The 22,203-nt window shown below is 54.9% G+C and overlaps 13 protein-coding genes across 13 annotated transcripts; 4 read left to right on the forward strand and 9 right to left on the reverse strand.

Moving 5' to 3' along the window:
- Positions 1-3,204: 3,204 nt before the first annotated feature.
- On the reverse strand, positions 3,205-3,738 carry PHYSODRAFT_500496 (hypothetical protein; the record flags this gene model as incomplete). The annotated part of the gene is made up of 1 exon (XM_009528406.1): positions 3,205-3,738. One exon carries the CDS (start codon positions 3,736-3,738, stop codon positions 3,205-3,207), a length of 534 nt encoding a protein of 177 aa, XP_009526701.1.
- A 387-nt stretch (positions 3,739-4,125) lies between these two features.
- Positions 4,126-4,602, reverse strand: PHYSODRAFT_262452 (hypothetical protein; the record flags this gene model as incomplete). Its single annotated transcript, XM_009528407.1, has 2 exons — positions 4,126-4,389; positions 4,480-4,602. The coding sequence occupies 2 exons, from the start codon at positions 4,600-4,602 to the stop codon at positions 4,126-4,128; spliced, it is 387 nt and encodes a 128-aa protein (XP_009526702.1).
- A 926-nt stretch (positions 4,603-5,528) lies between these two features.
- PHYSODRAFT_504546 (hypothetical protein) lies at positions 5,529-5,999 on the reverse strand (the record flags this gene model as incomplete). Its single annotated transcript, XM_009528408.1, has 1 exon — positions 5,529-5,999. The coding sequence occupies one exon, from the start codon at positions 5,997-5,999 to the stop codon at positions 5,529-5,531; it is 471 nt and encodes a 156-aa protein (XP_009526703.1).
- A 241-nt stretch (positions 6,000-6,240) lies between these two features.
- On the reverse strand, positions 6,241-8,968 carry PHYSODRAFT_314893 (hypothetical protein; the record flags this gene model as incomplete). Its single annotated transcript, XM_009528409.1, has 3 exons — positions 6,241-6,381; positions 6,568-6,899; positions 7,774-8,968. The coding sequence occupies 3 exons, from the start codon at positions 8,966-8,968 to the stop codon at positions 6,241-6,243; spliced, it is 1,668 nt and encodes a 555-aa protein (XP_009526704.1).
- A 384-nt stretch (positions 8,969-9,352) lies between these two features.
- PHYSODRAFT_314894 (hypothetical protein) lies at positions 9,353-10,246 on the reverse strand (the record flags this gene model as incomplete). The annotated part of the gene is made up of 4 exons (XM_009528410.1): positions 9,353-9,452; positions 9,493-9,797; positions 9,934-10,098; positions 10,181-10,246. 4 exons carry the CDS (start codon positions 10,244-10,246, stop codon positions 9,353-9,355), a joined length of 636 nt encoding a protein of 211 aa, XP_009526705.1.
- Positions 10,247-10,905: 659 nt separating this feature from the next.
- On the forward strand, positions 10,906-12,165 carry PHYSODRAFT_314895 (hypothetical protein; the record flags this gene model as incomplete). Its single annotated transcript, XM_009528411.1, has 1 exon — positions 10,906-12,165. One exon carries the CDS (start codon positions 10,906-10,908, stop codon positions 12,163-12,165), a length of 1,260 nt encoding a protein of 419 aa, XP_009526706.1.
- A 386-nt stretch (positions 12,166-12,551) lies between these two features.
- Positions 12,552-14,548, forward strand: PHYSODRAFT_498310 (Hypothetical protein; the record flags this gene model as incomplete). Its single annotated transcript, XM_009528412.1, has 8 exons — positions 12,552-13,043; positions 13,113-13,245; positions 13,319-13,401; positions 13,479-13,709; positions 13,778-13,936; positions 14,002-14,052; positions 14,132-14,232; positions 14,311-14,548. The coding sequence occupies 8 exons, from the start codon at positions 12,552-12,554 to the stop codon at positions 14,546-14,548; spliced, it is 1,488 nt and encodes a 495-aa protein (XP_009526707.1).
- A 1,405-nt stretch (positions 14,549-15,953) lies between these two features.
- On the reverse strand, positions 15,954-16,362 carry PHYSODRAFT_285957 (hypothetical protein). Its single transcript, XM_009528413.1, has one exon. The coding sequence runs from the start codon at positions 16,335-16,337 to the stop codon at positions 16,140-16,142; it is 198 nt and encodes a 65-aa protein (XP_009526708.1). The 5' UTR covers positions 16,338-16,362; the 3' UTR covers positions 15,954-16,139.
- Positions 16,363-16,638: 276 nt separating this feature from the next.
- PHYSODRAFT_354601 (hypothetical protein) lies at positions 16,639-17,113 on the reverse strand. The gene has a single exon (XM_009528414.1). The coding sequence runs from the start codon at positions 17,096-17,098 to the stop codon at positions 16,736-16,738; it is 363 nt and encodes a 120-aa protein (XP_009526709.1). The 5' UTR covers positions 17,099-17,113; the 3' UTR covers positions 16,639-16,735.
- Positions 17,114-17,144: 31 nt separating this feature from the next.
- Positions 17,145-17,825, reverse strand: PHYSODRAFT_384163 (hypothetical protein; the record flags this gene model as incomplete). The annotated part of the gene is made up of 1 exon (XM_009528415.1): positions 17,145-17,825. A coding segment is annotated over one exon (681 nt), but the record flags the coding sequence as incomplete, so codon positions are not given.
- A 767-nt stretch (positions 17,826-18,592) lies between these two features.
- Positions 18,593-19,726, forward strand: PHYSODRAFT_500482 (hypothetical protein; the record flags this gene model as incomplete). Its single annotated transcript, XM_009528416.1, has 3 exons — positions 18,593-19,002; positions 19,079-19,244; positions 19,385-19,726. The coding sequence occupies 3 exons, from the start codon at positions 18,593-18,595 to the stop codon at positions 19,724-19,726; spliced, it is 918 nt and encodes a 305-aa protein (XP_009526711.1).
- A 62-nt stretch (positions 19,727-19,788) lies between these two features.
- Positions 19,789-21,181, reverse strand: PHYSODRAFT_331585 (hypothetical protein; the record flags this gene model as incomplete). The annotated part of the gene is made up of 3 exons (XM_009528417.1): positions 19,789-20,538; positions 20,583-20,910; positions 20,934-21,181. The coding sequence occupies 3 exons, from the start codon at positions 21,179-21,181 to the stop codon at positions 19,789-19,791; spliced, it is 1,326 nt and encodes a 441-aa protein (XP_009526712.1).
- Positions 21,182-21,372: 191 nt separating this feature from the next.
- Positions 21,373-22,129, forward strand: PHYSODRAFT_331586 (hypothetical protein; the record flags this gene model as incomplete). The annotated part of the gene is made up of 2 exons (XM_009528418.1): positions 21,373-21,481; positions 21,576-22,129. The coding sequence occupies 2 exons, from the start codon at positions 21,373-21,375 to the stop codon at positions 22,127-22,129; spliced, it is 663 nt and encodes a 220-aa protein (XP_009526713.1).
- Between the last annotated feature and the right edge of the window lie 74 nt (positions 22,130-22,203).

Genomic DNA, 22,203 nt, shown 5'->3' on the forward strand with positions numbered 1-22,203 from the left:
TCTTCTTGTAATCATTTGAGCTCTCTTCAACAATCTAGTGCTAGGCGAATCAATGAATTCAGAGCCCGCTGTTACTGTACAATACTAATGCCAAGTGCCGATTATTTACTGCTTTGTAAGCCATGTAATACTAGTATCTAGCCTCGTGCACGCTGTTACATTATAAACAGGGTGGCCACACCGACGATCCTGTTCTCTTGCGGTCATTTAGTACTTGCCAAGCACCTTTTGCGTTTTAAAAGCAGTAAACATAACAGTGGCCTCAAACAAGTGTTTTTGTGTATTTCCTAGTTCTTGAAAAAAATGAAAGTCACAAATGCAAGCGCTCACCGCGTCGGATGCAGAAGACGACGTGATCGTCACTGCAGGCAGCTTGGTGAATAGTTGGTTCCAGCGGCCGTGGCGATCGAAACTCCAGCAGCAGCATGGTCCGCCGAAGCAGGAAGTTCGTCACTCCAGTTCGACGATAACCCACCAGTAGCGTTGACTTCGTTCAGCCACTCGATCCCGTCGGTAGTGTTGGCACCCATCGCGGTCGTCTCGTGAATATGAGAAAGAACCGGTGTCCACGACACGAGAGTTTTGGACACGTCGCAGTCGACGTACATAGTGGTGGCCAGGGATCCCGAAAAATAAATACGCCCGGAAATATATTTGTATTTTCGGAATCAATATTTTATTGTAGGTATACCTCCTCGGTTTATCCGGTATTTATTCCAGCTTAGATCAAAACTTCTAGATTTTATTTCTGCGGTTGAATATATCCTTCATGATTGAGAAGTTTTTCCCCCTAATTTTCATTGTGTTAACGCCATCAAATTTTCCCTTTATGCTAAAATGATGTTGTTCAGCAACCTTAACACGGATGTGGCGACCGTGGGCAGTGAATCACTGCTCACTGCCAGTGATTGTAAGAGCCCATGAGGTAACACGATTGCAGCAATTTACTGAATAATTTACTGCGTCAGCACGGGGTCTTCAGATTATTTATTTCTTCTCTCCTTGGTATACAAACAAATACGTATTTCGTTAACTTGAGAAAATAGATATATATCGTATTTTCGGCATGCCTGGTAGTGGCTGTGAGTGCCTCCCGGAGCACAGCATCTTCATTGCGCCCCAACATCATGGACCGGATCATCTGGCCAGGCTTCAGTGGATGCGCGCCCGTGACATGCGTTCGGGACGAGTCGGTATGGAAGGTCAAGTAGCCGTGGCGGTAGCTGCAGTCGGGACTCTCGTAAAACGCGGCGACTTTGTTCAACGGGAGATCGGCCCACATCACGAGCAAGGCTTCGGGCAAGTGGGGGCAGTCGAACGAGCGGCACACGTAGTCGGATGCGTTCACGTATGTGGCCGCCCTTCAAGAGCACTTCAATCTTTGGCAGATCGACGACAGTGGCATTCTTCTTGACGCCCGCAATAAAACGATTCAAGCCGCTGGGTTGTACGACAAATGGGAAGTGATGGAGAGACACGGGTAGAGTGAATGAACAGTATCTACGTATTACACACTACCCGAGTTTGTGAGTATGGATACTACCTAGAATGCTGCAAGATATTTTTTTTCAAATCCCTGCATTTGGGGTGGTAAAAATATGGTTCAGAAGAACTTCTATGATATCTACTTCTAGTAGATAGGATTGATGCACTGGATTCTACAAATTATGAAAGCCGACAAATGCATTCTTCGATCTCTTTGTGGAACCACTACAATGTCGATATCGCCAGCTAAACGTTCTACCTGAATGGTTCAAAATTCTCGAATGTGCATACGAGTCCCTTCTCCTGAGTTTTTGAACCAAAAGATAGATGTAACTACTTAAGTACGTGTACTACACCTTGACAAAAATCTAATACATTTTCGTTTCTTCGTAATGGAAGCGGTCGGAAACCACTTCAGTGGCAACAGCAAAATAGCTGCACTACTTTTGCTTCGGAGCGCAAACTGACGTGTGTGACCCCCTCTGCCTGAACGGGTGATGTGCGTTAATCTTCCCTTGGTCCGAGGTGTACATGTAAAATCCTTCGCCGCTGTAGAAGAACATGGCAAACGATAGAGAAGCATGACTGGCTTTCCGGATTCGGGTATTCCGTGATGGATGGTTTCCGTTGAGTAAATCTTGTACATGGCTGAGTTTTGCAAGACATCGGCGTTCACGCTGGCAAATTTGACAGTGAATTCGCTCGGAGTCGGGGAGGGCATTGGGTGGTAGCGCTCCGTACCTTAAACGTTGTTAATGCAGCTCTAAAATCGCCCACAATTAGGTAATTAAGGCCTGCGCCATCGAATGAGGCTTAGGTGGACTGTAATTTGTAGGTTCGTTGCGGATTCGTGGATAAATGGCTGAACCGTAGCAATCCATTGTGGAAGGTGACTTCGATCAGTGAGTTCGATGTAGCCTGCAAATATATAGCCGCACTAACTTGCGCTCCTTTGGAAGCAGCTTCGCATTGTTAGCGGTTTTCTTTAAATTCAACCGCGGTAACAATGTTGTTCTTCTTTTGCTTAACCCCAAAACGCAAAAAACAATTATTGCCTCGAGGCAGTAACATACATGAGGGCTAACACAGAGCTGGACGAAATATATTCCGTTTATTCCTACTTTTTATGCTAAAATGATGCCCACTAAATGCAAAGTTTTCTTCAGCTTCGACGTGCGTTGGGCCACTGCCTACAACTTTGGGGTTAGTCGGTTCCAGCGACTCGCGGCCGCAACTTTACCTTCATTAGCGTCACCAGAGAAGCCTCCCACCGATGAATCTGGAAGTTCATCGCTCCAGTTGGACGACAACCCACCTCGTTGGCCCACTCCATCTCGGAAGAAGTGTTGCCGCCCGTCGCGTTCCCATCGAGAGTGGCGCTGTCAAAACCTCAGCTGAGTGCACGGACAAGTCACACGTGTGAGACACCAAAGTGGCTGTGAGTTTGAGATTCTCCTTGAGCACGGCGTCTTCGTTGCGTCCCAGCATCACAGACCGAATCATCCTGGTCTGCGGTTGGAGTCACGGGCAACAAACTCGTTCCTGAAGGAAACCAGCATAGCTTGTAGACACTAGTGATGGTATACGAACGTGTTGTGGGTAAACTATATTGTAAAGCAACTACATTGAAACTTAGCCAAACCTCATGACACGCAACAGATTGCATTGATGAACCTGTCTTCCACTTCCACACGTGGTGGTGCCATCCAAGTACCCTTCTCATCCCAGTACCAAGTTCATGATCGCCCAATACTTCGACTCCTTAATCGGCTCGGACCAGTTCGATGAGGTGCCCTCATCCACAGACTCAACGACAGTCGGCTCGGTTGCATTGACGTCGTCACCCGCACCACTCGATGTCTCACTGCCGACCAGCGACGTGGCCTCGGCTCGCTTGGCAGGATGGCGAGGCTGGACGCACTGACGAGCGACACTCCAAGGGATACTGCACCACAACGGCCGCGCGTAGATGGATCGAATAGCTTGCGGCGTCTTGAAGGAGTGCGCACCGTCCCCTGCCTCGTTTTCAGTCCAGGAGTAGACGTCACCGTTGGTCACGCCGCTGCAGCCGTCTTTCTGGTAGAAGTCGACGCTCCAATGAGCCGGGAGGTTTCTCCATGCGACGGACTTGGCGTTGTTCCAGCCGGCGCAACCTGCAAACCCGATGCACACACTTTTGGAGGGGTTCTGGTACAAGAAGTAGTCGCCGCTCTCAAGCACCACGCGCAGCTCGAAGCTGTCGGCCTTTTCCATGTCGTCGAAGTGGGGAGATAGATGCTCTTGGTTGCAAAGCAAAACGAAATCTACTTAAAATCTGGTAACATCGATGGGCTTGTTCGTGCTTGTGCCAGTTCTTGATATATTGGATGGTAATATCGGCGTTGTCTTACTACGATCTATACAACGGCAATCCCTAGGAATTCTAGAACTCTGATACTTTCAAACAAAAACGCTTCTCCAAATCTTACCACCGCGTAAGTAAGGAAAAAACTATTAGGCCAGCAGGTAATAAAAAAGCATTGTTGTTGACATTTTTTCTTACCAACAAACGAATAAAGCATGGATTTTCGGTAGAACTTGTGCTCAATATGAGCGGTAGCAGTGCCAACCGCTAAAAGCCTACGCACTGCTATGTTTCTCCTATTCAACAGGAAGAAGATTCGTCCAGTTCGACGACAGACCTCCTTCGGCACTGCTCAACTCGATCGTGGACGTAGCGTTGGCGACAGTGTCGTTGACCTCGAGGCCTTCGAATGTGGCTCGAGCCTTGGCAACATTGCAGGTCTGAGCCGCCTCCGTCAGGTTCTGCACCAGCAACGCGTCCTCGTAGTCCCCGAACTTAAACGACCGAATGGACTTTGGCGTCTCAAACTCTTTCCAGCCGTCGACGCGGTCTCGAGTCGTCTTGAAGTTGTATTTGCCATCGCGAAACGTGCAGTCTTTGGTCTCGAAGAAGATGCCGACTTGGTGCGTTGGGAGATTCTACCACGACACCCACGTCGATGGCGCCCAGTGGGGGCACGTGTCAAGCCGCATGCAGTACTGCTCAGACGGGTTGTCGTAACGCAGACGCATGCCGTTCTGGTAGTTGAGCTGAAAGACCGGCCAGTTTGGCATGCTATATCGCCCCTTTCGCGGGCAAAGCAAAAACAAAAATGAGGGAAGATGGCCCTCCCCGCAACATTATCTCTGCCTTCGGCCTTGTTACTCGAAGCTTGTTGGATGGCAACAACTTGGAGCGTCCAGACCATCAAGTAGATTTAACTGCCGACCCAACCAAAAAAAAATGATACATTTGTCTTACGTATGTAGAAATCCTGCACGGTGGTGCCTCAGTCTTCGATCGGTTCGCACAAATTCATTGAGACCTCTTCCCCGAGGCTGCATACGGAGCTGTTGATCAGCGTAGACTCTGCACGTTTGACAGGATGGCGAAGCTGAACGCACTCGCGAGCCACACCCCCATGAGACTTTTCTGAAATTTGGTCGGTCGCGGATCGACTGTGTATATGTAGCGAAGGTGTGCACGCTATCAGTTGAGAAGCGAAGTACTTCGAAGTAGTACTCATCCTCGTCACTATGAATGCACGCATCGGTTCCAGTTCGCAGGGAGGTTTCGCAACACGATGGACTTGGCGGGTTGCCAATGCGGGCAGTCGGAAAGAAAAGGACTTTGGTAGGTGAAGAGAACTCTGTTCTCGAAAACAATTCAGACCACAAATGTATCCGATTTCTCCATTCTGCAATGTAACGTTAGAACACGTTAGTTGATATCGACGAATGGCACCTGGAATACTAGGAGAATGATTCATCGCTGGGCTATTGCCTGCCGTTAGGCCTTGACGTCTGTGTCGAAATCCAGCAACAACCTCAGATCAGCAATAGCGGGCAAATTCATAACACATACTCAGCTAAAATCCACCACCATGGGCGCTTTTAAAACCACGGTCTGGGGTTCTCTACTATCAAAATAGCCTGTGGTAAGTTTCTACGAGTAGTTTATTGAGTTCACTACCGCTAAGTGTTCATATCATCCTTCACTACTAGCCCGCAATGACCGGCTCAAACCAATTCAAGGAGATGTCTTCGCGGAAGTCAGATAGAACGACGCCAGAGCTGTTGGCCCCACTTCCATCGGTAAGCGTCAGCTCAGCTCGCTTGACAGGCTGCCGAAGCTGGACGCACTTGCGAGCCACACTCCACGATATTTTCCCGTTGGACGGCCGGGCGTAGATCGACTTGATTCCGCGGGGTGAGCTGAAGGTGTGCACGCCATCAATTGCTCTATTACGAGCAACCGAGAACACGTCGCCATCGTTGCCGACGCAGTTGTCGCTCTGGAAGAAGTTGATGTACCAGTGCGCGGGGAGGTTGCGCCACCCGACGGACTTGGCAGCCTGCCAGTTCGGACAGTCGGAAAGCTGGATGCACGTGGACTTTGAAGGACTTTGGTAGGCGAAGTACGCTCCGTTCTCCAAAACAACTCGAGCCTCGAAAGCGTCCGCCTTCTCCATTCTGTAGTCGTCCAGCCAAAAGGCGATTGACGGAGAACTCGGGAGTTCCATCCCGAAGAAGTCTGCACCATCGACGATATCTATGAATCAATCAAACCAGTTCGGCTGTTGTCGTTCGTCAGCCCTCATTCTCATCTGACGATAGCGCTGTTGCTCACAACTCCACACCACACCAGCTATAGCTATAGCTAACACCTTGATAAATTACATTCACTTAGCGAGCGCCGCGGCCTATATACAATCATCCTCCGAGCGGGGCGTCGTCGAGGTATCTGACGACGTCCACCTTGCCTGGGCTATAATCCACCATCTTGAGCGCCTTCAGCGCCCACGTCCACCTCAGCAGCGCGACGCAACACACCGCCGCTACGATCTCCAGCAGCTGCAGCACCCTCACGGCCAAGAACAAGCTACACGGTGGCGTATCGTACACCAGCAGCGTCTGGAACTCCCTGCGGTGCTTCCAGTAGGGCGAGTGGCCCACATCGTGGTCGGGCCGTCTCTCGGCCAGGTACTCGCCGCACCACTGCAGCTCGCCGAAGCTCAGCAGCTCCACGGCCGCCAGCACCTGCGCCGTGTGCTCAGCGCCGAGCTTGCTCTGGATCTGCTGCTCCTCGCGCGTGATGTTACCGCAGAGCCGGCAGAGCGCCATCTTGTCCTGGTAGCCCCAGAGCTGCACCGAGTCCTTGAAGCCCTCGCAGCTCGTGGCGATGCGGCGCCCCGGGGCGCGGTCCGAGTCCACGGGCCAGCTCTGCAGCGGGAAGATGTGCTTGGCCTCGGCGACGCTGCCCAGCTGGCAGACCTGCAGCCCCTTGGCGTGGCAGAAGACGTCGTTCACCTGCTGCTCGAAGAGCCCCTCGTGCTCGGCGTACGTCTCGGCGCGCCACGGGGTCTGCGGCCCTCGGTGCGACGCCACGGACGTCAGCAGCGCGGCGTCCACCAGCGCCGCCACGGCCAGGAATATGGCCAATAGCTTGGCGACCTTCATGGCGGCGGCGACGGGCAATTCCACCCAATGGAGAGCGAGCAGCGCGGCGCCCATTGCAGCCAATAGGCAGCTGAGCGCCACCGCGCTCTTGTCCAGCGGCGTGAGCGCCAGCAGCACCTGCATCTGCTCGGCGGACGAGGCGTGGCGCACGGCGTAGAGCACTTCAAGCAGCGGCAGCAGCCCCAGCGACGACAGCGCCACGCCGCCCGTCAGCAGCAGCACGGCGGGGCGCTTCGCGGCGGCCACGGGCTCCAGCGGCAGCATGGTGGCGGCAGCGAGGAGGAATGGGGAGTGCGCGATGCGTGCTGGTTTCGAACCCATACTCTCGCCAAGTCTCGCAGCACAAAAGCGCATCCCGGTGGCGATTGGCTGAAAAAAGCGTCAAAAATATCTGGATTTTTAGAATGGGTGTCACGTTGTGGGGCACTAGCCACGCGCCGATGATGCACGAGGTGCCAATCCCCGCGATCGCCTCGGGCTGTCCACAGCGCGAGGCTAGCGCTCTCGCTACAAAATGATGTTGCTCCGGCGGTGGCGTCCACGACAGCGACGACAGTTAGCCTGGAAGTGTACCTACGTACTGGTACCGGTACCTACGGTGCCAGGCAGGACCGGGCTTGCACCGACCTGATTCCGACCAGAGAGCGGGTCGGTGGCGCAGCGTGTACACTGCGGTATCTTTCGGCGACCCGACCCTTGGGGCATGCTGCCAACGGTCCTCGCTGGTCGCACTTCAGTCACTGGTGGTTGGTATCTAAAGATCTCTTCTTCAAGTCGCTGCTTAACGTCCGTTCATGTGCGTGCTTAGCCGTCCGTTCATCGCGTCCAGAAACGGCCACTCGATCAGCGCCAGGTTGGTGCTGGTGTCGTGGCACAGCAGCCTCGAGCTCCCGCCACCTCGAGCCTGCAGCACGCACAAACCCGTGACCAGCTGCTGGTTTAACGTCGTGGAGGAGGAGACAGCCGCCGGTGCCAGTTGCAGCGAGTGCAGCAGGCAGCCCGACGCGAAATCGTACATCTCCAGCCGCGACGTGATCGCGCGTGAGCACACCACAAACACGGGGCCCCAGCAGGCCACGAGCGTCTGCGCTGCTGTAGCAGCCTTGCTCACGCCAGCTGCGCCGCTCGGTTTTGGTTTGGGGTTCGCGCTGAGGTCCTTGCAGCTCGACAACGTCTGCCACTTGCCCGTGTCCGATGCACGAGTGAAGACGTACACGTTGCCCTTCCTCGTTGCAACCACGAGCTTCGTGCTGCATGCAGAGAAGCTGATACTGGTGACACGCGGAGCGACCAGTACCTTGGATAGCACGGCGGTGCCGAACGTCGCCAACTCTTCATCAGCTTGCGTATCAAGCCTCCGCAAGAACAGGCGGCCGTCCATTGTTCCCATAGCAGCCGTACTTCCGTCGTCAGAAAATTTTACCAAGCACACAGCCACTTCATCGTGGACTCTCGCCACATGCGTCAATTCCCGCTCAGCGTCATACTCTCCACTTGGCAGCTCCACCTTGTACAGCAATCCACCAAACGCAGTGCCCACTATAAGAAGATATTCAACTCTGTCATCACCATCGCCTGTGGATAGACACCGGCACTTGGTGATGTCCATGGAGACCACGCTGCACCGCAGCTGCAACCTGACCAAGACGCGGAAGTCCTCGCCGCTGTAGATCGCCACTCTGCGGTCATGAGCTGTGACAACAACAGATCCGTCGCTCGCCCAGCACTGGCAGAAGCTCGCGACCTTCTCCCCCGCAGACGGCAGCACCTTGCAGACGCGCAGGCAGCTGACCTCGCTATCGTGCTCGTCGTCTTTCCGCCGGCTGTTCTGCAGCACCACCAGCTCTCCACCAGCGCCCAGGACACTGCAAAGGCCGCGATCGTCTCCCGAGGGCGCAGCGACTGTCCCGTTCCACGTCGGAAACGGTGGGAACCCCTGCAGCTTGGCCGATCGCACGGTCAGCTCCGCGCCATCTTCCATTGCGAGGCACCCAAGTGTCAACAAATACGGTGGTCGTACTTAGTGCGCACTTAGATATTTTGTCTTTCTGTGCAAATTACAATATTTTGCTGACATATGAGGAAAAATACCGTAATTTACATCACTAGGAGGATACTCTGCCGGAAGCATCCATCCATTTAGGCATGGACTGTGCTTCAGTAACTTACAGTCCGCGCCTAAATGGATGCTCCCGGCAGAACAACGTGGTGTCTTAGTGTCTACCTTACAGCATGTAAGGTAGGCACCACGTTGTAATATACTGCAGACATGCATGCCTTCGTCATCACAAAAGGGTCTCGACTATATTGATGCACAAAAGCCTCAAACCAAGCCAAGTCGACGATAACTTCTCGAGTCGTGTATTTAGAGGTTTTGCATGGGAGCATTAAAATAATGAAACTGCGGGACGACGCCAGGCAGCAGGATAGGGGCGAGCGTAGCACGGAGGTGTCCGATGACGTAACTCCGATGGACAAGTCCAGATGCCGACGGCACCAGGGAACGCAGGCACATTTCCAAAGGCAAGTCCAGCCGGAATGACAACTTTGGCCGGGTTAACTTTCATAGCCTGCAGGTTGGAGATAACGGTTGGAGGATCAAGCAGCTTCGCGAGCGCCGGATACGTCTTGCTCAGTTCGTCAAGCAGATGCATAATCTTTCGACCAAGGTCGATCGCGCGACCGTCGACTTGATGGAGCGTGCCAATGCCCTGCATGAACGACAGCAATGGCCATAACTTGAACAGATCGTTGACAATAGTGCAGGTCATCCAGTCTTCAGGGAAAAAGTCTCGCGCGGCGGCCTCGATCTCTTCGCTCGTCCTTCAGACAACGCCGCTTGGTTGAAGACAGTCATCACGACTGAGGCAGTGGTATCGCACATCGACCTACAGAAAAAAGTTAGAAAACATCAAAAAACGAGATGGCGAAGATGCACTCAAATACCATCTCGAGGCGCTTGATCAGTTGGACGAATTTGCCTTTGATCCTCAGGCCCAGGTAGTTATTCGGAGGCGCATGCCGCATAAGGAAATTGCAGCGCTCGATGACATCCTCGTCAGTGAGCTCTCCAGCACGCTTGAGCTCGCTGAAAAACGTGAGCGTTTCGGCCTCGCCGAGGCCGAAACGCGGCCGCCTCGATGAGTTGGGTGTTTCGTGGGATATCTCTCCAGTTAGTGTGGTTTGGGAGCACACTTGCGTCTCGCGGTTCCTCCTCTTCCTTATCATCCTCCCCATGACCGGTGCGCGCTTGATTCATCCTCACGCTGTCGTCGTACTTGTATAATAGGCACAGCGGCAGCGAACAGCAGAAATGATCAGACTTTTAAAAAATGGCATTTGCTTGCCACTGTTAGTTTTGGCACTCGTACTTAGTGAATACATAGGTACAGGTGGTACAGTAGATTACCGACTCTGTGCACACGTACCCTAATTCGACCATGAGATTCTCCACCTGGGGTTTGCTGGCCAGCTTGGCTGCACCAAAAAGGAAAACGCGCGTCAACGTCTTCAAGGCATTCGCACAACAACTCCTCATTTTCGTCGGAAACGCGCGTCGGCGTCTTCTAGGCATCGTGCCCAACAACCAGCCCGTCGGACCAGTCGTCCCTAACCACTCGTTGCTCGATAAGGGGGCGAATTCCAAGTCAAGTTCATAGAACAGCCGTTGCGAGTTGCGGAAATAGGGGGCTGCTTCCAGATACACACGTCACTTCCAGTGCTTGCTTGGGAAGTGCCAGGCATTTCAAGCGTCGGCATTGGAGACTCTCCCTTGAAGGTGGGGCAGCCGTGGGCTGCAGCAGCGGAAGAGAACCGACCACAGTTCGACAGACAGCAGCAGAAAGCGAAGAGGAGAAGGCAGTCGACAACTGGGCTAGCACTCGTCGGACAGGAAACGCGGACGGCAACTTCCCAGTGATGCACGCGGTCATTGGCATTCGACGCGCGCTGCGAGTGGGTGGCAGCGGCATGCGAGCGCTACTACTGGCGCGCAATGCATTGCACTTGGCAGCGGACTTGGCACTGCCGGCGGATGCGTTGAAGCTGCAGGAGTCTCATGTCTGTCCAACGCGTCGCTTCGGCGGTGGCACAGGGGCAGGGGGCTACAGCTGGAGCGCCAAGGAGCTGCTTACTATTGGAGTCGCGGTTAGTGCCATGGCGGCAATTGCTGGTGGCGAAGCGATGTGCGAAGCGTTGGATGGAGAGCACGAGGACAATGGAGAGGACGACTCGGTGGCCCGACGCAAAAACTGCAACTTGTGTCACAACAGCGACGACAACGACACCATGTCCATGTACTTCGACGCTGAGTACGAACCGAAGAAGCTGCTGGGTTGCGGCACGTTTGGCGTGGTGATGCAGTGCGTGCACAAGGAGACTGGGCGCGTGGCAGCAGTGAAGATGGTGCAGGACATTGCAGGCAACCAGGAGGAGGTGGAACGCGAGAAAGAGGCGCTGGAAAGGTTGGAACGCGCCGGTGGGCATGAAAATATCGTCGGGTATGAAGGCTCGTACTATCACAACGACTTCCACTACATTGTGCTGGAGTACGTTGCGGGCATTTCGCTGCACTCCTTTGTCGAGAAACACAGCACCCTGGACGCCACGTGGGCGCTGAAACTCGTCTCGCAGCTGGCCAGCGCACTGCAGTTCATGCACGACGCCGATGTCATCCACCGCGACCTCAAACCCGAGAACGTCATGGCGCTAGTCAACTGTGACAGCAAAGGCCGCAGCACGCGCGGGGATGCCAATGAGAACGAGGACGTCACGCTCAAGATCATCGACTTCGGCTCTGCCGGACGCGCCTCGCAGCCAGAATCGTCCAATAAAGCTCGAGCTGCGACTCTATCAGGAACTCGCTGCTACTGGCCTCCGGAGGTGCTGCAGCTTCAGGGCATGACGTCCGCAATGGACATGTGGGCGCTGGGCTGCATCCTGTACATCCTCATTTCAGGCCGTCATCCGTTCGACCTCTCGGGTTGTTCCACAGAGGACGAAGTCATTCAACGCGTCAAGACCGAGCCCGTGCCGTTCGTGCTCCCAGTGTGGCACGACGTCCCTGACGAGACCAAGGAGCTCATTCGAGGCCTGCTGGAGAAGGACCCGCGCCACCGACTGACAGCGGATCAAGTGCTCGAGCACCCGGCCATCGTCGAGGCCACCAAGGAATTGTAAAGTAGTGGCTGCATCAAGCACCCGTGTGTTGTACCCGTGCGTGTGCGGTCGTCCATGTGCACACGCCTCCATTATCTATCAGGCACCTTGAAAGCCCCAGGCCCAAGGTGCAGTCGCAGTCGCAGTAGCAGTAGGTACAGTAGCGGTGACGAACACACCAACATGGCTTCACCCTTGTAACGTAAAATTTCGCATCCTTTTGTCAAACTCCATCAAAATAATGGCACTAAATCTCATCGCTCATTCGCTACTCTAACCAAACATTTATCATTGTTGAAAAGGGGAGGCGTAGGCGAGACCAATCCAGCGCTGAATGGTGCGTGCACACCTCGCTCTTGCTCTTGCTCCAAGCTCCACGCCGCCCTCATGACTCACCGATTGTATGTATGCACGCTAAGAAGCAGCAGACCCAGGCGTCGCTCGACGCGTGGCGGTACCAGCTCCGCCTGAAGGACGCGGCCAGCCACAGTCGCAACCTGCAGCGGGACTTCCCCGTGGACCTCATCAAGCCTCCGCTGGCGGCTGGCGCGTTCTACACGGGGCTGTCTGTACGCCAGGAGGTGTCGGACCCGGAGCAGATCAGCTTTGACAGGTACCGGCGGCGTCTGCAGGAGTTCGACCGCGAGGAGTACGGGCCGTCGCCCTCCAAGAGGCAGAAGGTGGCGTTCGAGAAGGTGGACCACGTGCGCGAGCAGAACAAGCAGAACCAGAGTCTGCTCAGGAGGCTGCAGAGTGAGCTCAGTGGACGCAGGGATCGCCGTCGTGTGGGTGGAGCTATTGGCTTCGGGGTGGTGGAGAGGAAGATGACTGCCAACGAGGACAAGAAGGTGGAGGTTGCCAAGCACGACGAGAAGGTCGAGAGTGATGCGGAGACGAAGGTACGCGGCTGCGTCATTGGTGTTTGTCGTAGAGATTGGTTCGTAACTGAGAGTGTTTTGGTATATCAGGAGGAAGTGGAGCCTACGCAGACTGACAACGATAGCAAGGATGCGGTCCCGGTGCCAAATGCGGTCATCAAGAATAAAGAGGAAACCAGTATCACCGTCAAGTCACGCGAAGAAGAAATTGCTGAGCTTGAGGGTAAGTGTTTATTGTATTTTACATTTGCCATGTGGAGATAGAACTGAGGTGCTGATATGTGCGACTTTTGCAGCGAAACTCCGAGCGCAGCATTTGTCACGGACATCGGAAGCTGATCGACTGTTCTACGACCGTCTTGCAGAACGCGAGGCTAGCGTACGTAGCTATATTCATTTTTGTGATGTTGGCCATGTCTTGTGTGCTAATTTTTGGTGATTGTGCTGCTTGAACAGACCCTGTTTGAGGAGGTTTTGCTGGATGAGCTATATGAGCTGGCTGAGGACGTGTTTGACGAAGAAGAAGAGAAGTCCCGCAATAAGGAATTACCGCCTGATCTGCTTGAGATTGTCGAGGATGCTCTGCACGACGGCCCCATGGAGGAAGTGCTTATCCAGAAGTACAATGTTGACATCACGCGGCGCCACCTGCAGGTCTTGCTCCCGGGGATTTGGCTAAACGATGAGGTTCGTGTTATGAAAATGCAACGAGAAGAATACTTTAGGGTTGCTGACTGTGCTGTGTTCGGTTGCAGGTGATCAACTTTTATTTCCAGATGATGAGCGACCGGGATGAAGCGCTCGTCAACGCGGGCGTACTGCCCAAGCGCAGCCATTTTTTCAACTCGTTCTTCTACACGAAAGTGTCAGAGAACGGATATAATTTCATCAATGTTCGCCGGTGGACAAGAAAGGTAACGTTCAAGCTACGATTGTTACTCGTTGCTCGCTATAACTAAGGTATTTGCTGTTTCTGTAGATCGACGTGTTTGCCATGGACAAAATCTTCATGCCGGTGAATGTTGGCAATGTAAGTGCTTCACCGTTTGCCTACAATTCCTTGGACCTCTGCTTATATCTTTGGGTGGAACTGTCAACGTGAACTCTAGATGCACTGGTGCATGGCTGTCATCTTCATGACGGAGAAGCGCATCCAATACTATGATTCTATGCACGGAAGCGGCGCAGCATGCCTGAAAGTGTTGTTCAGGTACGCTAACCCTCATTCAAACGGTCGATATTCCAAACGCTGACAATCGTCTTACCCATTCCGGTTGATTGTCGATAGGTATTTGCACGACGAGTCGGAGCACAAGAAGAAGCAAAAGTTCGATGAAGAAGGCTGGGAGCTCGTGACCTGCACGCCAGACACGCCGCAGCAGAACAACGGGTCCGATTGCGGCGTCTTCTCCTGCATGTTCGCCGACTACCTATCGCAAAACAAGGTCCGTGCCGCTATCCCAACAATGATTAACTCCCCTATCGATAGCGCTAACACGCATTGTCTCCTTTGCTGCAGCCGCTGACGTTGAAGCAGAAGGACATTCCATTCCACCGGCATCGCATGGTCCTCCATGTCAGCCGAGGCTACATCCCGCTCGAAGAAGAAGGGCTATAGAAGACGACGCGTGTGCAGCGACTCAACCCCGCCAAAGGCCTTTCATTCAGCACACAACGACAATACCTCGAACACGCCTTTTGATGCGTAACCACGATTCATGCTCTTTCGTAAGACGATACTTAGCCCCAGAATGCCTATCATAAGACAAAGCGTCTCACGTTTTCCGATCAACGCGTTTTGACTACATCTTGGTTTTTGTATACCAGTGGCTACATTGCATATAGTCTGTCAAAACATAAGATAGTTTGTCGGACACTAGTTTGCGCCATACAATTGGCCAAAAGTGTTCAGGTCACAGCGGCATCGTTGCCGCGGACGCGGTGGCAACGTTGAGCGCCGAAACGATGCAGTTGCATGGTGCGGTAGGTAAGTAGCCTCTTGTTCACACACGAAGCGATGTGCCTGTAGTTGGCCGCTGGCAGCAAGCTTAAATATCGGCATAATGACTGCACGAACGCGTGCATGCAGTCCGTGGAGCTGTTCCACTCAGAGGTGCAGCCGTTGTAGGGCACGGAGTTACGATGAAGTTGGCAGACGTAAACTAAGAGGGACAAATAGCTCGTAACGGTACTACATGTACATTTTAATGTAGTAAATTTTATGCTTGAGCGTACATCATAGTAGTTGTGAAGGCGTGGCAGCCAGGGAACGGTGTTGCCAGTGGGCTTCCCGAGATCCTCCAACCCCCTCTTACCTAATCATTACAGTCCAGCAACAAAATGCAACCACGTATTCTGCAACGGCGATAATACCTAGATCTTATACCTACGACGCTGAGGTGCGGAGGAGCTCCACACTGCTGCGCGGGCGCTCGGCGCGCGCCATAACGCTGCTGGGCTCGACCTTCGGCATCGGCGAGTTACTCAGTATCTCCTGCAACTAAGCCACTGCCTGCAGCCATGCTTTTTGTCGATGCTACAGCGTAGACTGGTTTGCGTATGCGCGCTCTATCCGAATCTCCATCTTCTATGTAGTGTTAGTACTTTACTGTAGAAAGGAGAGTTGGCGTGGTGGGGTGAACGACAACAGTCGTTCACCCCAGTAAAGCGAAGAAACATTGCTCCACTACGGGAACAAACGGTCGCATGATAACTGTGCTATGATGTCCTTACATTCCATTCCTGGCAAGTATATTTAAATCTTCTAGCAGGAGGTTAGTGCATGGCGTCAGGATCAAAGGCCCGGACATTTCAAGGGGCACTTTTCAAGTGCGCTGCCTCTAGTAAAGGGGGCAAAATGCGCACACAGATAAATCAGTCCAATTTACGAGCCGAGATGCAGCAACACTCGAGACTACATAATACAATATTAACCAATGAAATTGCTACATTTGATTTGTCGTCAAACTGTCTTACGAATGCTCGACACAAGTGAGTGGCAGCCAGCGGGTCGTTTTATTTAATGGCGGTGGAGTCGCTCGCGTTGTCTTTCATATGTACGTGCAAGGCCTCTACAGCTCTGCGCGTTGTGTGTGTGACGCTCTTGGCGCCTCCTGCTTACTTGATCGTGAAGCCCTCGCTGCGCAGGCAGGCCTTGTGCGCCTCGATGATGTCCTTGCAGTGCTCCTCGCCGTTGTTGACGATGCACAGGTCGCGCGCCTGCTTGGTGGTCGGGCACGAGCAGCAGATCTTCTTGCCGGACTTGCCCAGCACGGGGCCCTCCTTCACGGTCGCGGTGCACTCCTTCTCGGCCATTATCACACTTGCGCTCGGCGTCACTCGTTCAGTTCTGGTGGCCACAGTCGTCGACGGTCAGGCAGCGCAGCGCGTCTCTGCAACCACAGAACGAGAAGTACCGTGCACCGCAAAAGGAGCAGTACCGTAGGCCGCAAACCGCAAAACCCTTACGTAATCAGAATGCTGGGTGAAGGTGTCGACGAGATAGCGATCACGACCGCGCAGCGAGACCACCTCGCTCAATGGGAATGCTGGGGCTCTGCATGTCACCATGGTGAAGTTAACGATATCGCAATTGTTGACAAGCAGCAAGTGTGGCAAAAGAGCTTAAGCCGCTACTTTCCATTTCCTCGGCAAATACAAATATACACCCACAGGAGTCCTGTTGCGTGGGACCACACACCTCCGCCTCCAGCTTAAATATCGGTCCGTTTCTTGACTCTTCCTCCTCCCTTCTGCTCGATGGCCGCGCGACTAAGCGTCTTGGTTACAGCGCGTGCAGCGGCCGTCGACGCGACGCGTGCCGCAGTGGATGCAAAACGTCCCGGGGACGGACACGCGATGCAGCATCTCGCCGTGGCTGTCGCGGATGTGGGCGGCCAGGTCGCCCCGCGCGCGGAACAGCATGCTGCAGAACGTGCAGTTCTCCCAGATCTCCTCGTCAGGAGCTGACAGGCGGCCGCCAGAGCCACGGTCTCCCGTTGACGAGGAGCCCGACGCGGGCGGCGACGCCACTCGAGCCAGCGGGATGTCGTGCACGTTCTCAGCATCTTCTTCATTAATGAACAGCATCTCCGTGGCGGTCACGAAGGGCGTGGGCCGCCGGAACCTGGCCACCATCGCGCCGCGATCATCTCGCTGTGAGCGCTGCACCGCTCTGAACCGGATGGGGAAGAGCAGCGGGACCTGGTTCTTCCTCTTCTCGAGCGTCAAGAACCCGATGGCCTTGTCGACCTCCCGTCCGCCTCCGAGCGGGAAGTTCTGCGTGAAGCCGACGGCGCGGTCGGGCCAGAAGCTGCTGGTCAGCGTGAACTTGGAGCTCGACGTGAGCGGCTTGCGGTCGGCGATCTGGATCACGAACACGGTCTGCTCGTCGCGCGTGCGCGACCACTTGAGGTACTTGGACACGTGCGTGGCGCGCAGGTACTTGCCCGAGCTCACGCTCACGATCTGCACGCGCATCTCGTCCAGGATGAGGCGCTCGCGCACCTCCACGACGGGCACGATCTGCACGAACTCGTTGTCGGCGGATTGGCCGGCGCACTGCGCGTTGTAGAAGCACGGCGCCACGCTCTCCTTGTCCTTGCAGGCCACGTACGCGTCGTAGCCCTGCCAGAAGAGTTGCAGCGCGACGTGGTCGCGGGACGTCGACCAGGGCGACGTCGTCACGGTTTCCACCGACGACGACGACGGCTCGGGGCTGCGGCTCCGGCTCGGCGCGGGCGCGTCCTCGGGCGCCTCGCCCAGGCTGTCCAGCGGGAAGAATTCGGTCAGCTCGTCGTCGTCCACGCCCGACAGGCGGATCTCCATCTCGCTGCGCATTGCTGCCTCTGCTGCCTGCAGTCGCAGTTTGGTTCTGATTGATACAACCCGCAGCTCTTCCGCAACTGAGGACTTGGACTGCGCCTGCTCTTTCGGATGATGGCCGCGATTGCGCTGAGAGCTTTGGTGCGACATCATTGGCGGAAAAGAATGATCCAGAGCTAGGTGATTGGACAGAATGTCGCGGAAGGGACTCGAAAAACGCGCCCTATTCCACCCTTGGGTGCAACGCCGGGCCGAAACCCACAAAAGCGGGGGCCGTCGACTGAGACCATGAGGCGACAAACTTGAAGTGGAGGGCGGAGCGTTTCGCACACTGAAGATCTCGGCTCAAAGGAACGTGCTGGTGTTGCAGGTGGCAGCATTAGCCCATTGCGCTGTATCGAGCACCACCAAGCGCTTCAGTTCTCACTCCACTCCACCTAGGCCAGTGGCCATGGGATTGTGAAAGAGAGAGGTGTCCCCGTACTCATGACGGGGCTGACGCCGCCGCTCTCAATGCGTTGGCCAGCGAGGCTGATCTGGACGCAGGCAACCCAGAGGCACCCTATTGTGCCTCGACCACTGGACTGCGCAGACGTGTTTGCCAGTGTCACAACGCCCACCAGCTGCAGCATCCACATCTCGATCATATGAGCCCGTAAACTGACCTTCCACGGTGCTCTTTATCTCGTGTGCGCCACACCTCTCAATCCACATCGACCCCAAGTTGATACAGTACGCCGACCGCCATGAGCCTGACCAGGGCGCTGTACCGCGAGCTGGTGGCGGCCGCGCGGCTGCTGGACGGCCATGCGTCTCTGCGCGCGCTCGTGTCGACGGACCTGCGCGAGTCGCCGCTCGCCCCCGGCTCCAGAACGCGGCTGCCGCACGTGGACGCCTTCAACCGCTGCCTGACGCGCTACCTCGGGGGCGCCAACTTCTACCTGCCGGACGCGCGACGGCCGCCGCTGCTTCAAATCGTGCGCGAGGAGTTCCGCAAGCCGCCGCCAGCGGCTGCAGGAGACTCGGACGGCCTGGACACGGCCTTCGTGGCGCTGCGGGCGCTCAACAACACGCTGGCGGAGGCCAAAGACTATGAGCTGCCGCCCACGCAGCAGTCGGAGGAGACGCATACAATCGGCGGCGTGCAACTCGCAGAGTACGACGAGCTGTTGGCGAAGTTTCAGTGGATGCACATGTGTGTTGACCGGTTGGGTGTGTTCTGGCTGCTGTAGGAATGCGGCGTCGGGCGTGTTTCTGCTGGCGCATCCGCTGCTGGAGGGGATCTTCAGCCGCTCGGTGGTGATTCTGACCGAGCACAAGCCCGACGGGTCCAAAGGATACATTGTCAATAAAGTGATGGAGAAGCCGCTGGGACGTGTGTTCCAGGTGCCGCCCAACGTGACGAGGGCCTTTGGGACGAGTGCAGTGCACAGAGGTGGACCGGTGATCACGAGGAGCGCAGAGGTGACTAGGCGTTTGGCTGTTTAGAGGGTGTCATTGCCGATACTAACGTTATTATGTTGCTGGTGTTATACTAGGTGCTGCATGGTCGAGCAGAGTTTGGTGGCCAGCGGATACTCACGACCAACTTCCCCACGGCCGACGATCCGAGTCTCTTTGTGGGCGTGGATCTTGAGACGGCCGCGCGGGCGATTTACGACGAGACTGCCAAGCAGACGGATTTGGTCTTTATGAACGGCGTGTCTGCCTGGTCCCCGGGTCAGTTGGAGAGGGAGTTGAGGCAGGGCTCGTGGGTCGTGGTGAAGGCCCCCGTGTCGCTCGCGATTAACGCACCTGCAGAATTGTGGCAGGACTTGATGCGGACTCTCGGTGGGGAATACGCGGAGATGAGCTGTATGCCACCGATGGAGGAAGAGTGAACAATAAAGCTAACGCACGTAGAAAGTATCACCCCGAAGCTTGGCGCTGGCTTGCATAAGTTCTATTGATACAAGGTCTCGACATCTGGCATTTGCTTGAACTTCTTCCTTGCCACGAACAAGAAGAAGCGCGTCACGAAGGTGTGTTGGCGATCGGTCGGAGACATCTCAAGGCACTGCAGGATCTCCCACTCCATCGAGTCGTCATTCTCTGATGCCACCCAGTCGAACATGCTCACTCGGTTGCTCGGACTCCCAAATGTCAAGAAGAAGAGCAAGCCGTCGGGTTTCAAGATGCGCGCTAACTGCTTCATACTGTTCTGTGCGTCTACGAGATCGTCGGGCGAATCCGGGGTTACCAGCTTCCAGTTGGTATCTTCCGCCTCCGTCTCGGGCTTGAGTAACATTGCATCCAAACAGCCTTTGTCTATGACGCAGTCCACCGAGCTGGACTCCCAGCCGTTCATCTGGGTAAGATCCGCCTCCACGAAGCGAACGCCCCATGCATTTTCCTCCGAGCGAGCCTGCATTCTCTCGATCACATTGGCAGCGTAGTCCATGGCGACCACGTCCGAGTATCCGTCTAGGGCCATCTCACCCGGTAGGCGGCTGGTGCCCGTCCCCGCAATCAGCACGCGTGCAGTCTTGGAGATATACGACGCAATCAGCTCTCGGATGTGCGAGTACTCACAGTACCAGTCAAACTCTTCCTCGGATTCAAACCGCGCCTCCCAGTAGCTCTTCTTGCACAGCCCCATCAATGAGATCTTGCCTGCGTATGGCCGCACCAGCTCAGCTCCTGAGGCAACGTCCTTCGTCGTCCAAGCGACTGCTCCATACAGAAAATCGGCATCACCGTCAAGTTGCTTTCCTCGTCGTTCTCCCGTACCGCAGCAGCAAATATCACATTAGCAGGCGGCATATCGACCAAACCGAACTCTGCCACCCCGACGTACCTTGATCCGAGAGCATTGAGCACGTAGTACGACATGTCGTCCGAGTTCGCTCCAAACCGGATGGAGAACGCCAGCAAGTGCAGATGCCTCACCACGCTCTCGACCTCCTTCTCCACGTCGCTCTCCTCTTCGCTGTCCAGCTCGTGTTTGTCCTCCTCGATGACTCCTTGACCATCGTCAGCATCTTGCTGCGTAGAGCTCCGTCCTGTCGCAGCTTCGACTGCGCGTCTAGCACCGACTGAAATTCTCACTCGTGGCCAACATGCAGCACTTGCGACGCTGCTGGGAGCGGCATTGTCGACACCGCGCGCAGCTTGCGGTGGATGGCGCCGCCCCGAGAGGCCTCCGAAGCCGCCTCAGTGGATGCCACAGCGTCAAAATCGCTCCATTCTCCCTCAATTTCATGCACGCAGTCGTACACTTGCCGGTGAAGGTGCTGCGGCACGTTGTAGTGCTGCAGCTGCGGCAGGTGCAGCGCGAGCCACGCCTCGGAGTGCATGACGGACGCTATGATACAGGAATGGCATCGTTGGGCGTGCGTCAGCGGCTTTTGAACCATATGATTGGCCAAAATCGAATAGCTACGAAAGATGTTTCAGCGAATCATGAGTCGTAAAACAGGTTTCGTCCAATCGAATTAGTCGATAGTTGTGCTAGTCGCGTCAGGTGAAGCGACACGAAGCCATAGCAATGGAGACCAAGATCGAGATGGACGTCTGCGGCGCTGTACAGGGCGTAACTAAGCTCCAAGCTCTCTTTCGAGGCAATAAGAGCCGTCGTGTGCATGTGCAACGTGCACGTAACAACTTACGTGCGTTAAATCGTTGTCTTCAGTGCTCTAGCGGTTCATATTTAACACATTTTGCTGCGTTTTGCTGCAAATTCTGACGCAGCCTGGTCCCCGTTCGTGCCAGCAAAGATCGAGGCTGTCCGAGCAATGCTGGAGGTAGCAGGTTTGCAGTCTGGGGAGACGTTGGTGGACATCGGCAGCGGTGACGGCCGTGTGGTCATCGAAGCGGCACTGCGGTGTCCAGAGCTCAGGAAGGCGAGAGGCGTAGAGCTGGACGAGGCTCTGGTGGGGCTATCAAGACGCAGGATCGTTGATAGGGCAGTGAAGGAGGAAGAGAATGTAGGTGGTGGAGGACCTGAGGAGGAATGCGGTCGGGACAAGAGCAGCAATACGGCGACAACTCTGAGAGAACGAGTCGAGATTGTCCATGGAGATTTTATGGAGGTCGACATGCGCGATGCAGATGTCGTTGTGCTCTTCTTCCTCCCACACGAAGATATCGCGCGTACATTGCAGCAGAAGTTGCGTGCGGGGACGCGCGTCGTCACTTACGTGTTCCAGATTGCGCAGTGGAAGCCTCACAAGGTGGTTCCGACCGTGCCCTTCATGACGGAGAAAGGCTCGTCGTCCATCTACCTCTACCACGTGCCTCACTAGAGCTTTGAATGTTGTTCGCTGTTTTCCGTTGATAAGTACTTCAGATAAGACATGCATGGCGGGCTTTTTTACGA

This window comes from Phytophthora sojae (genome assembly GCF_000149755.1).
Source record: "Phytophthora sojae unplaced genomic scaffold PHYSOscaffold_4, whole genome shotgun sequence".
Classification (NCBI taxonomy): Eukaryota; Oomycota; class Peronosporomycetes; order Peronosporales; family Peronosporaceae; genus Phytophthora; species Phytophthora sojae.